Source organism: Alligator sinensis, unplaced genomic scaffold (assembly GCF_000455745.1).
Source record: "Alligator sinensis unplaced genomic scaffold, ASM45574v1 scaffold88_1, whole genome shotgun sequence".
NCBI classification, from domain to species: domain Eukaryota; kingdom Metazoa; phylum Chordata; order Crocodylia; family Alligatoridae; genus Alligator; species Alligator sinensis.
In genome coordinates this window covers 661,272-672,994 of record NW_005842347.1, presented here as the reverse complement: position 1 = coordinate 672,994, position 11,723 = coordinate 661,272, and the positions used below count along the sequence as shown (strand labels likewise).

The window sequence follows — 11,723 nt, the reverse complement described above, 5'->3', positions numbered from 1 at the left end:
CTTCTGTCCCTACAGTAACTCATGTAGAAAGCATGACATGTTTTTGAAATGTAGATACCCAAATGTGTTGGACCAAATTATCTTCAGGGAAACATAACTAATATAATAATACTTTTTTATTGGTGATTATAGATATTTTCCCCCTTTCCTACTTATACATTTCAGAAAGAAGAATCAACTTGCCCTACAGATGGAACATTAGATTTAGAATGTGAATCTGAGTTAGATGGCACTGAAATGGCAGAGACAAACAATAATAATGGAGAAGAAAATGGAGGTGGGTATTAATTTAATTTTATACAACTATCTATGGAGAGAATGTATACCTGCCTGTTATTTGGTAATTTCATTTTGGTTATTCATGTTTTCAAACTGAAGTATAATTTTTTTCTTTTGCAGTTGAGTAAAATATTTTTGAGTAGCTTCCTTTCAGTTTTGTCCTTATAAAGGAGCTGGAGTCATATGGAAAACATGACTTTTTTTGTTTATAAAAGAAAAAATGTGTAGCGGGACAATTTTGTACTATTTTTAGCACTCTGGTTAGAACCATGTTTAAATATTCACCCCCACTCTTAGGTTTAAGGGTGCACCGTGAAGGATGTTTTGGGCCGATACTGATGGCCAATTTATTAATGAGCCATATTGATCAATTACAATTTGATTGCCAATATGCAGCCCAGCAGCTTGGAGAGCGGCTTCCAGCTGGGAAGTCTGTTGCAGGTGTAGGGGTGGAGGAGAGGGGAATAGGGAGCAGATCGAGACCCTTGAGAGGATGGAGGGAGTGGGGCTGGGGCAGGGGCTGCCCACCGGGGGTGGGGCGGGACTGGGGCTGTGTGGCTTGTCTGGGGAACACAGGGGAGGGTGGGGCTGATCCCACCGCTGTGTGCACCCTTGGGGGACCCGGGGGGTGTATGTCCCCCAGATCTGTGCGCGGGGCAAGGGCCAGCTGTGGGCTGGGGCTGGGAGCAGTGCTGGACTCTTCCTGGGGGGGGTGGCTAGTCTGAGCTGTGCTTGGGTAGGGCAGTGGTGGTGCTGGTGTGAGGGCGAGGGGGGCGCTACTTCTAGGAGGCAGTGGTCCAGCCATGAGAAATGCTTCTTGACAACATTCGCAATAAGCTTCTGTACCTAGACTTGTGTAAAATGTTAGGTCGAACATGTGCCCCACTTCATCAGTTGTCCCCCATACTGTATGAAAATGCACCACAGTTGACACAGATGCCATTCAGTCTTATTGCAGACCTGAAGAGCCGACTTCCGCCTGGATATGGAAGTCCTCCAAGACAGTAAGTGGGTGGGTGTCCTCAACTTCTGCATGTAAATTATCAGGCCCCAAAGTTAAAAAAAAAATGCTTAGTTTTAGCTACTGGAATATGAAGCATTTCTTTATCATTATAAACTGTTAAAATATCCTTATGCTTCTTCACAAATAAAGAACCTGTTGCTTCTGCCATTGCTGACAATTTATTATTCCTATGTTGTAACAGATATATGTATGCCTTTGCAAGAGTGTCTTTTCTTCTAGGCTACAACCACCCTAGAATTCGCTCTGGCTCCCCCTCCCAGCACCACTGATGCCCACACCAAGAACAGCCCCGGCCCAACCCCCCTGCCAGGAAGGACCCAAGACTGGCCCCAGCCTGCAACAGCTGCCTGCCCTTGTCCCGTGCACAGATCCGGGGGCCAGACGGCCCCCATGGCTCCCCAAGGGATGCATGTAGTGGCAGGAGCTGCTCCCCCAACCCTGCGGGCCTTGGACAAGCCTCTCACGGCTCTGTCCCATGCCCCACCCTGCCCCAGTTGAGCAGTGCCAGCCCCGCCCCTGCCCCACTCCCTTCCTCACCTCGGGGGCCTTGATCTACCCTCCCCCCATGCCCCTTCCCTCCCTGTGCCCCGTCCCCATAACAAGCTTACAAGCCGGTTAGCCGCATGCATGTTGTGGACGCGCTGCTGCACACAGCATTTATCGGTGATGTTATCAGTTGCATTAGCCAAAAAAAAGCTGATTGCTGATGATGTCAATTTTCCTTTTGTTGGTGCTGATCTGATATGGACCTATGTACTGGTGCACCTTTAATTAGGTTATTATTTTTCTTCTTTGCTCTTAGTCCTGCGGTGTGTAAGTGGATCAGTGGGAGTCTATATTACCAAATATAACCACTTAACTGACTCTTGATAAATAACTGTGAATGCTATAAGCATTAAAGACTAATGAGAGAAGCGTTTACATTATGCTTACTTTACAGTGTAATGGAACTTTATAGGACTGTATGCTGCTGAAATAGACCTTTTTGACATTTTCTGTCTCCTGCCTTCTCTCTTGGATCCTGTCCTACAAGTAAACTATTACATTTTGGAGCTACAGTAAGTTTAGCAGGGGTAGATGAATAGCATTATTTAGACTTCTATAATGTCTATGGGTTCTACTATTCAGATAATATAGGGAAGGCTCCAGGATGCTCCTGAAGAGAATTAGGGCCCTGATCCTGGGCATAGAAGACACTGATTCATGTTCTGCCTTTGCCACAGACTTCCTTTGTGACCTTGGACCAGTCACTTAGCCTCTCTGTGCATCTCAGTTCCTTATATGTAAAATGAGGATACTACCACTTCTGTACTTTATAATGGTTGTGCTAGGACATATATGTTAAAAGAAAAGATTATGGGGGGATTTAATAGCAACCTTCAACTACCTGAAGGGTGGTTCCAAAGAGGATGGAACTAGATGGTTTTGGGTGGTGACAGATGACAGAACAATGAGCAATGGTTGCAGCAAGGGAAGTTTAGGCTATATATAAGGAAAATCTTTCTCAGTAGGAGGGTAGTAAAGCATTGGAACAGGTTACCCAGAGAGGTTGTGCGGTCTCAATCCTTGGAGGTTTTTAAGACCTGGCTAGACACAGCCTTGGCTGGGATGATCTAGTTGGGGTTAGTTCTGCTTTGAGCAGGGGGTTGGACTAGATGACCTCCTGAGGTCCCTTCCAACCCTAATTTTATATGCTTCTATTGTAAGGTGCTCATATTTTAGTGCCAGGATGTCATTTGTGTACCTAAAGTAGCTGGCTAGCTAGTGCGATGTGAATCTAATAGTGATGTGCATGAACGGTGGTTAGATTGTAGAGGTCATGTACTGTTAAATGATTCTATTTTACATTCCCTTGATTTGAAGTTTTGTGTTGGGTGCATTGTGTCCACTAACTTTGGCTGTATACAGTGTATAAATAAATTAATGGCATTTTTATCATTTCAGCCATCTCAAACCTAATGCCTTCAGACAAGATTAGTGGGACACAACTCCTCTAGCCTCATGGGTCAGATCTATGGCACAGGACCAGTCTGCAGGCTAGATCTGCAGCTGTCATCTGGCCCGTGCAGCTAGAATTTGGTGATGGCCATGTTAATTGCTGTGGCTCCTGCAGCCATAGCAGCCGCCACTCCTCCTGTCACCAAATTTCTAGCTCTGTGGGCCAGGTATGCAACTCCATGATCTGGATCTGGCCTGCAGGGCTCCCTATCATTCTGGAAATGTGGCAGCAGATTGAACAGTGGGATTGTTTAATTGCCATGTCTCCAGGAAGTGCCACTGCTTGCCTGTGGATGACAGCTCTGTGGCCCATATCTTGGTCGCTCTTGGATTAGGTAATTTGCTAAATCAAACTAAATAGGCTAAATGAATTGGAGACGGTATCTAGAAATGTTAACCCCTACACTTTAATAGATCATGATCCTGTTTAAAAAGCTTTTATCTTCTGTTTAGCTTAGCTGTTTGGTTCTGTCTCAGAGGCTTGAGGAAAGATACTGTGATACCCAAAAGTTTGCCTATGTCTAGATCAACGATGCAATTGGTCAAATAAAAGATATCACCCCCAAGAATCCTTGCCTTTTACATAAGGAATGAAGTAATTGGGAACAGAAAAAGGAAATTGCTACTAATGATTATAAATTAGCAGTTATGGAAAGCAGGCCATGGATAAGGGAAGTGAAATTTGACAGTGAAATCTGTATGATCAACAACAGTTAGGATGATAAGGATTTTTTTAATATTAAAAAGAAAAGACACTCTTGCAAAGACATACATACATCTGTTACAACATAGGAATAATAAATTGTCAGCAATGGCAGAAGCAACAGGTTCTTTATTTGTGAAGAAGCATGAGGATATTTTAACAGTTTATAATGATAAAGAAATGCTTCATATTCCAGTAGCTAAAACTAAGCATTTTTTTTTAACTTTGGGGCCTGATAATTTACATGCAGAAGTTGAGGACACCCACCCACTTACTGTCTTGGAGGACTTCCACATCCAGGCGGAAGTCGGCTCTTCAGGTCTGCAATAAGACTGAATGGCATCTGTGTCAACTGTGGTGCATTTTCATACAGTATGGGGGACAACTGATGAAGTGGGGCACATGTTCGACCTAACATTTTACACAAGTCTAGGTACAGAAGCTTATTGCAAATGTTGTCAAGAAGCATTTCTCATGACTGGACCACTGCCTCCTAGAAGTACAGGTCTTTTTCTTGTATCATCCCCATCAAGATGGTGGACCAGCAAGGCTGCTTTGGTTCTAGAGTTTTATGGAGCCATTGGGATTCCAGCACTCCCTAAAGGACACTCCCACTGACCTTGACAGCTACTCTCATAGTCATATAGTCATAGAGGAGTGGGGCTGAAAGGGACTTCCTGAGGTCATCATGTCCAGCCCCCTGCCTGAAGCAGGATCATCCCTATCCAAAACATCCCATACAAACCATAATCTATACTCTGTGTAAGACTGCTGTCAGTCTTGACACAACACGACCTAACACCCTGACCTGCCACAGGTAAAGCAGGGGAACCATGGCAGCCAGTGTCCTGCTTCTAGAAAATTTTGTCAGTATATACTCAAGAGGTCCTGGGTAGACATCCATTACATTGAAGGGATATGCTGGGGTAGGGATGAGGGTAACCAGTTGCAAACTGGATCAGTATGTGGGGAGCCAGCCTGGGGGAAGATTGGGGCCACTGTTGGTAGGGGTTCTCAACAACTCCCTTTGGGAAGGAAAGGGTGCCTGGCATTCTTAAGTCTGATTGCCTGCCCCTACTTAAGAAACCAGTGCTTGATGCTGACTCCCCAGCCAGTCATGGCCCTGTCCCCAACCTTCAACTAGATGCCATCAGTTTCCTGGACATTTGTCACTCTGGCATTCACCCCGGATATAGCACAGGGGATGCATTTGTGGCCTTGGTTGATTTATCTTTGCCTGGAGATTGACAGGGGAAACTATGTCCTGCTCTTACTAGACATTTCAGTCGCTTTTCTTAGAGTTTGACCATGAGGTGCTGATAAAATGTGTATGTCCCCTAGTAGGTATTCATGGGTTTGCTCTACATTGTTTCTGCTCATTCCAAGTAGGGAGGTTCCAGACAGTAGTGATGGGCAACTTCTTGTCATTTCCTCAGGGCTTTTCCTTTTGAGTCTCCCCGGGGTCCATCTTGTTACCACTCCAATTCATTTAGTATATGAGACTGCTGGGCAAGATTGCACAGAGATTTGGAGTGAGGTGTCATTAGTTTGCTGGTGGCACTTAGCTTACTTTCTCCTTCTCTTTTGACACTGGTCCCATAGTTTTAGTCCTTTCCCCAGTGTCTGGCTGTAGCTGGGGACTGGGTGTTGGTGGGCCAATTGAAACTGAATCCAGACAAGACAGAGATGATGGTGGTGGTAACACTGTTTGACTTAAGCAGGATTGGGACACTTATCATTAATGGGATTCAGCCTCCCTTTGTCACTCAGCAGCCCTGGGGTGCTTCTGGATTCTGTACAGTATCTGGATCTCGGGTATCACTGGTGACTACAAGCACCTTTCACCAACTTAGTAATATTACAAGAAATAATATAAGATTATTGTGTGTGTATGCAGATAGAATATGACAAAGGCAAAAGCACATTTTGAGATATAACTAGCAAGGGACATAAAAGGCAGTAAAAAGGGAGTGTGTTAGAAGTATGAGAAAAGCTAAAGAAAGTGTTGGGGCCTTCTTTAATGTAGAAGACAGTCTAGTAACTGGTGATATGTAGAAGGATAAAGTATGTAATGTCTTTTTTACTTCAGTGTTCATGAATATAGTCAACTACAAGATGATGAGTACAGTTGGCAACAAAGCTAGGTAAGAAGACAAACAACCTGGAGTAGTGAAAGAATAGGTTAGGGATTACTTAGAGAAGCTATGCTTCAGGTTGGCGGGCCCAGATGGGATTCACCCTCAGGTACTAAAGGAGTTGGCTGAGATAATTTTAGAGGCATTGGCTTTGAATACCGGTGGAGGTCAGGTGGGGTCCTGAATGATTGGAAAAGGGGAAATATAGTGCCGTAGATATTAGTAGTAGATATCTTTTACTAGATTTTTACTAGTTTTTACTACTATTTACTAGATTTTAGTAGTAGATTAATTTACCGTATCAAAGGTCTTCCTGAAGTCTAAGTATACGACATCCACCCTCAAGTCAGGCTCAGAGATCTGAAGACTGTGCTGACTGAGCCAGGCTCCTGGTCAGATGTCCTCTGAAGGGTAAGTTCTGTGAATTTCCAGGTCAGTGCAGGTGCCTGGGTACATTGCAGCATGGGGACTGGGGAACTGCCCCAGTGTCCTGTTACAAGGAGGATCATTAGAAACCAAGCAAAGTGATTCTTCTGCTCCGTTTGACACTGTAGTATTGGTGTCCAGTTTTGGGCCCCACATCTCAAGAAGGGTGGACAGACTGGGGAGAGTCCAGCAGAGAGCAACAAAAATGATTAGGGGCTTAGGAAACATGATTTAGGAGGAAAAACTGAAAGAAAAGAGAAAACGGAAGGGGGATTTGAAAACAGGCCTCAAATACCTGAGAGGCAATTTATAGAGAGGGTGGAGGTGGCTGTCGGGAATGGGACTAAGAACAATGACTGCAAACTGCAGCTGAGGAAATTTAAATTAGAGATTAGGAGGAACTTTCTGGGTATGAAGGTGGTCAGGCATTGAAATGGGCTACCTAGAGAAGTTATGGAATATCCATCTCTGGAAATGTTCAAGAGCAGATTGGACAGATACTTGACTGGGATATTTTAGCCATGTATGACTTTGCCCCAAGCATGGAGCTGGATTAGATGATTTACTGAGGTCATTTCGCTCACTACTTTCCTATGATTCTGTGAACTCCATTTGGTAAGAAGGCTGTAACTCTTTCTTTCAGATTCAGATCTGGCCACCATCATTCATTCCCTTGCTAACCTTGAGGCTAGAGTACTAGTGTACTCTACATAGGGCTGCCCTTGAATCTGGCTTATTTTTTTAGAGGGGTGGGTTACCAGGAGCACCTAACTCCAGGGCTAGGGACAGACATTCAGAAAGCCTGAGCCTGAATTGATTCAGTCTTTGCAGGTTAGTTCTAACCTGGCTAGGTTGAACCGGTTTGTAACCAAACAGACATCTCCTCTGGACTGAAGAAATGCCAGCATATGCCTGCAGTGGCTCAGGCTAGAAGCTGGGCGGTGCTAGAGCAGTCCTCCCTTCCCTTCTACAGTGCTGAGCTGAGAGGGGCATGACCAGGCCCTGGCAGGGTACTCTGATTAGGGAGCCAGAGTTGATAATCGAGCATTGAGTTACACAGCAGGGAGTAAAACATGGAGTTGTTAGCATTTATCAGCCCATCAAACAAAACAAAAGCCTCTCTCATTAGTTCAAGCTCTTCTTAAACAACTTTTTCCAAAGAAGGAATAGAGGGACATTACCAGCTACTTGTTGATTAGCTCCAAAAAGCCCTAAGCGGACACTGTCCTGTCTCCCACAGCATGCACCATAGCCTGGCTACAGTTTGTGCGGTGGCAGAGGGGAGGAGGGACTCCCTGCTTGAGCAGGGAGTGCTGGGGGAGTCGGGGCAGGAGGAAGCCAGGCAGACGCTGCTGTACCTGCAGTCTGTACTGGAGCTCCAGCCAGGAAGCAGAGCGGCAGGGCCAGCCCTGCTGTGGAGCTGAGAGCAGAGCCCCACCCAGGACTGCAAAGCATCTGGGATGCTGGGGGACTCTGGTTTAACTTAAATCAGGACATTGCATAAACCGGGTTGACCCAAATCAGTTAAGTCTGATACCACATTCTCAAACCAGTTTCAACCATTTTCAGACTGGTTTATGTGCACTAGACATCTGTTTTGTTACAGGTTTAAACCAGTTTCTGATCACTTAAACTGATTTATCTGTAATATCTGTCCCTAGCCTATGGGCTGCAGGGGCTGCACTGGCTCCCAGTAGCTTTCCAGGCACAACTCAAGGTGCTGGTTTTAACCTGTAAGGTCCTAAATGGGCTGAACCTTATGTACTGAGGGGACCGCCTCCCTTATGTCCCATTGTAACCCCTAAAGTCAGGCAAGACCAACCTCCTGCAAGTATTAGCAATACATCAAGTCCATTTGGTGAAAACACATGGGAAGTTGTTTTCAGCTGTAGCTCCTCAGCTCTGGAACATGGTTTCTTTTGAGGGCTTCCAGAGCCTGACACTGGACATATTCCAAAACTGCTTGAAGACCTTCCTATTTGGGCAGGTGTTTAGGAAACAAAGCTAAGCTGAGCTAAGTTGGGGGTGAAGGGGGAGCCTCTGTTTTATTTTGATACTTTTAAGTTGCCTTTTAAGATGTTTTGTTCTCCTGTTTTCTAAGTTGGGGCTTGCAGCCACAAAGTCTGTGAAAGCGGCTGGCTCTGGTGGAGTAATCCCAAAGTTCCTTAGGAACCTGGGACCATTCTCATGGAATTGGCTTGTGAATCCTTTCACCAATATGCATACCACTGGTTGCCTCCCTAAAGAGTGGAAAGATGTGAAAGTCATTGCAAGCCTGGAAAGTTTGCTGATGACACGAAAGGCTACAGGCCAGTTTCTCTTTTGTCCACAGCTTATAAACTTGTGGAGTGGTTAATCCTTGCCTGTCTGAAACCCACCCAGGTAGCCTTCATACCCAAAGAGCATGCCGGCTTTTGGACAAACAGAAGCTGCTGTGATCAGGTCATATTGACCAGTCGTATTAAGGCTGGATTTCAGTCCAAATTAAAAACAAGTGCAGCATTTATAGACCCTTACTTTGCATATGACACTATATAGAGAAAAGGACTTTTGCTAAACTTGGCATATGTCATCAAGTACAGACCAGCTCCTGCACTAATAAACACGTAACTATCAAACCGTAGATTCTGGGTACATCTTGGCCAGGATTTGAGTTGCTGGTGAGTGCAAATTACAGTTTCCCTCAGAGGTCTGTCTTTTCTCTGATCCTTTCAATCTATACACCAGTGACATCCTGCTGACAACATTGCTTAAATTTATTTATGCTGATGGTATTTTATTAGCCACACAAACTGATTCTTTCGAGGCAACAGGAAAAAGTCCTCAAGAACAATCTGCACACCCTGGAGGACTATTTCCAAACTTGGCACTTGAAACCTTAGGGAGCTAAGACAGCCATTTCCTTGTTCCAATTAAACAACACTCAGGCCAATGAAAAGTTAAACATACTGTTTTGTGGAACTAAAATAATGCATGAAAAACGTCCACGGTACCTTGGAGTCAGTCTAGATCAAGCTCTCAGTTACTGCCAGCACCTTGAGATTACTGGCAAAAAGACTGTGATGAGGGTAAATGTAGAGAAGCTTGCTGGAACATCCTGGGGAAATGATACTCCTACCCTCCGTCGGTTGATCCAGGCCCTGGTACTTTCTACAGCTGAATATTGTGCTTCTGTCTGGTGCCAAAGCCCTCACACCTGTCATGTTGACACATAGGTGAATGCTGCCATACAAGTAGTAAGCGGTACTCTAAAATTCATGCTACTTCCATGGCTGCCAGTGTTATTAAATATCGCTCCCTCCACGGTGAGAAGGGATTCAGCGATACTTAGAGAGCATGAAAAGATCACGGCTGTTCCAGTACTTCTGTTGTATGAAGTTATTGCCCACCCATCAAGATGTAGCTTAAGTCGAAAAAACCTTTTTGGTTACACACTTTCCAACTTTCATCAAACGATCTGGACACTGAGAGCCATTGGTGCAAAATCTGGTCTGCAGCAACAGTGTGCAACAAAAAATTGGTTGTAGACCCAACCATCAAGCTTCCAGATTTCTACCTGCAATGTAGATATTGGACCGTGCTGAACCACATTTGTATAGGACATGGAAGGTGTACCCATTTATTGAGCAAATGGGGCATTAAGGTCTTGCCAAACTGCATATGTAATGAGGTACAGTCAAGGAGCCACATTACAAACTCCTGCCCTGAATTTGCATATCATGGAGGGGTTGAATCAATCCGTTTAACTGGCCCAGATATCATCAACTGGCTATCAAACCTCAACATTCAACTTTAGTTAATCTGCACCTTCTCTGCTGTTGCCTGTCCTAGTCATATGCAAGAAGAAGTCAGGGCTGTCCAAGTGGCAGCCTGTGGGTTCTGGCAGCCTCTTCTCCCACATCTGTGCAGTAATGGAAAGTCCAGAGGGGGAGGCTGTGCACTGCCAGCATTTCTTAGGGGTGTAAGGGGGGGGGGTGATGGGGACGCATGCTGTCTGTATGGCGGGGAGCTATGTGCTGCTAGTACTGTCCGTGAGGCCAAGGTGGGGGGAGATGCTGGGGACCTGCCCCATTCATCTTGTCGCGTGCAATGTGTGGCCCAGGAGCCACTCCAGAGTTATAAATTACTCTGTTCTCTTATGCCTGGCTGCCTGAGCCTTTGTTGGAAAGGTAGCATATCAATCAATCAAATAACTACATTCATCCATTAATCTATCCATCCATCCATCAGCTAATGAGCTCTCTGAAGTGTTGTTACTGACTTTTAACAAATCTTTTAGTACATGGGGAAATTACAGAGGACTAGAAAAAAGGTTAATGTTTCATCAGTATTTTAAAAGAGTAAGAAGGCTGACCCAGCTGACTATCCTCTAGTTACACTGACATTGTTCCCAGGCAAAATTATGTAATGGTAAAGGATACAGTTAGCAGAGAATTATATGGAAAATAGTTATGCATGATATAATTTGTTTAATGAAGGTAACTGAATTGGTACAGTATGCTTAGAATTCTGTAAGTTTTTTGATTTACAAAATTAATCTTAAAATATAACATCATACATGGTCAGTATAGTTGTAGTTCATGTTCATTGGCTGAAAAACTGGCCAACTGATACAGTTCAAAGGGTGTGTCTACATGTTGCCGTATGGTAACATTGCTATGGCTTCATGCTTTAGTACTTCCAAAAGGAACTACTAAAGCATGGCACAGTATGGGTGGTTACTGTGCCATGCACAGGGTGCATGGCTAGATATCACCACTATGTTGCCGTAGTGGCGCGCTATACCCAGGCGCTGCACCCACTGCAGTGACGTAGCTGGCAATCACATGTAGACACACATGATTGCTATGTCACTGTAGGGCGCCATACAGCGGTGTAGCACTATGTGTAGATGCTCTGAAAGGTTAGTAAATTGGGGATCATCATCTAGACGGGTGTTTCTAGTATGCTATTACAGACATCTTTTTCTTGGTCCACTGTTGTTTAATATCTATATAAATCATTCCAGGGCACTCCCTGAGTACCCTCTGCACTCAAATACAGAGCCAAACGTGTTTTGCTTTGTCTCTTGCTGGCTCCATGTATCCGTCACAATTGTTGTCCAGTGACCCAGCTTCAAAAGGAGGGGTGGAGGGGTGCTCTCTGTCTGGCCTAGCCA

General features: G+C 44.8%; 1 protein-coding gene across 1 annotated transcript in view; it reads left to right on the top strand.

Moving 5' to 3' along the window:
* The window catches only part of ASXL3 (ASXL transcriptional regulator 3), a 157,037-nt gene that overhangs the window by 42,360 nt on the left and 102,954 nt on the right, over positions 1 to 11,723 (top strand). The window contains 1 exon segment of the mRNA XM_014522402.2: positions 166 to 277. Coding sequence (XP_014377888.2) covers positions 166 to 277 — 112 coding nt within the window.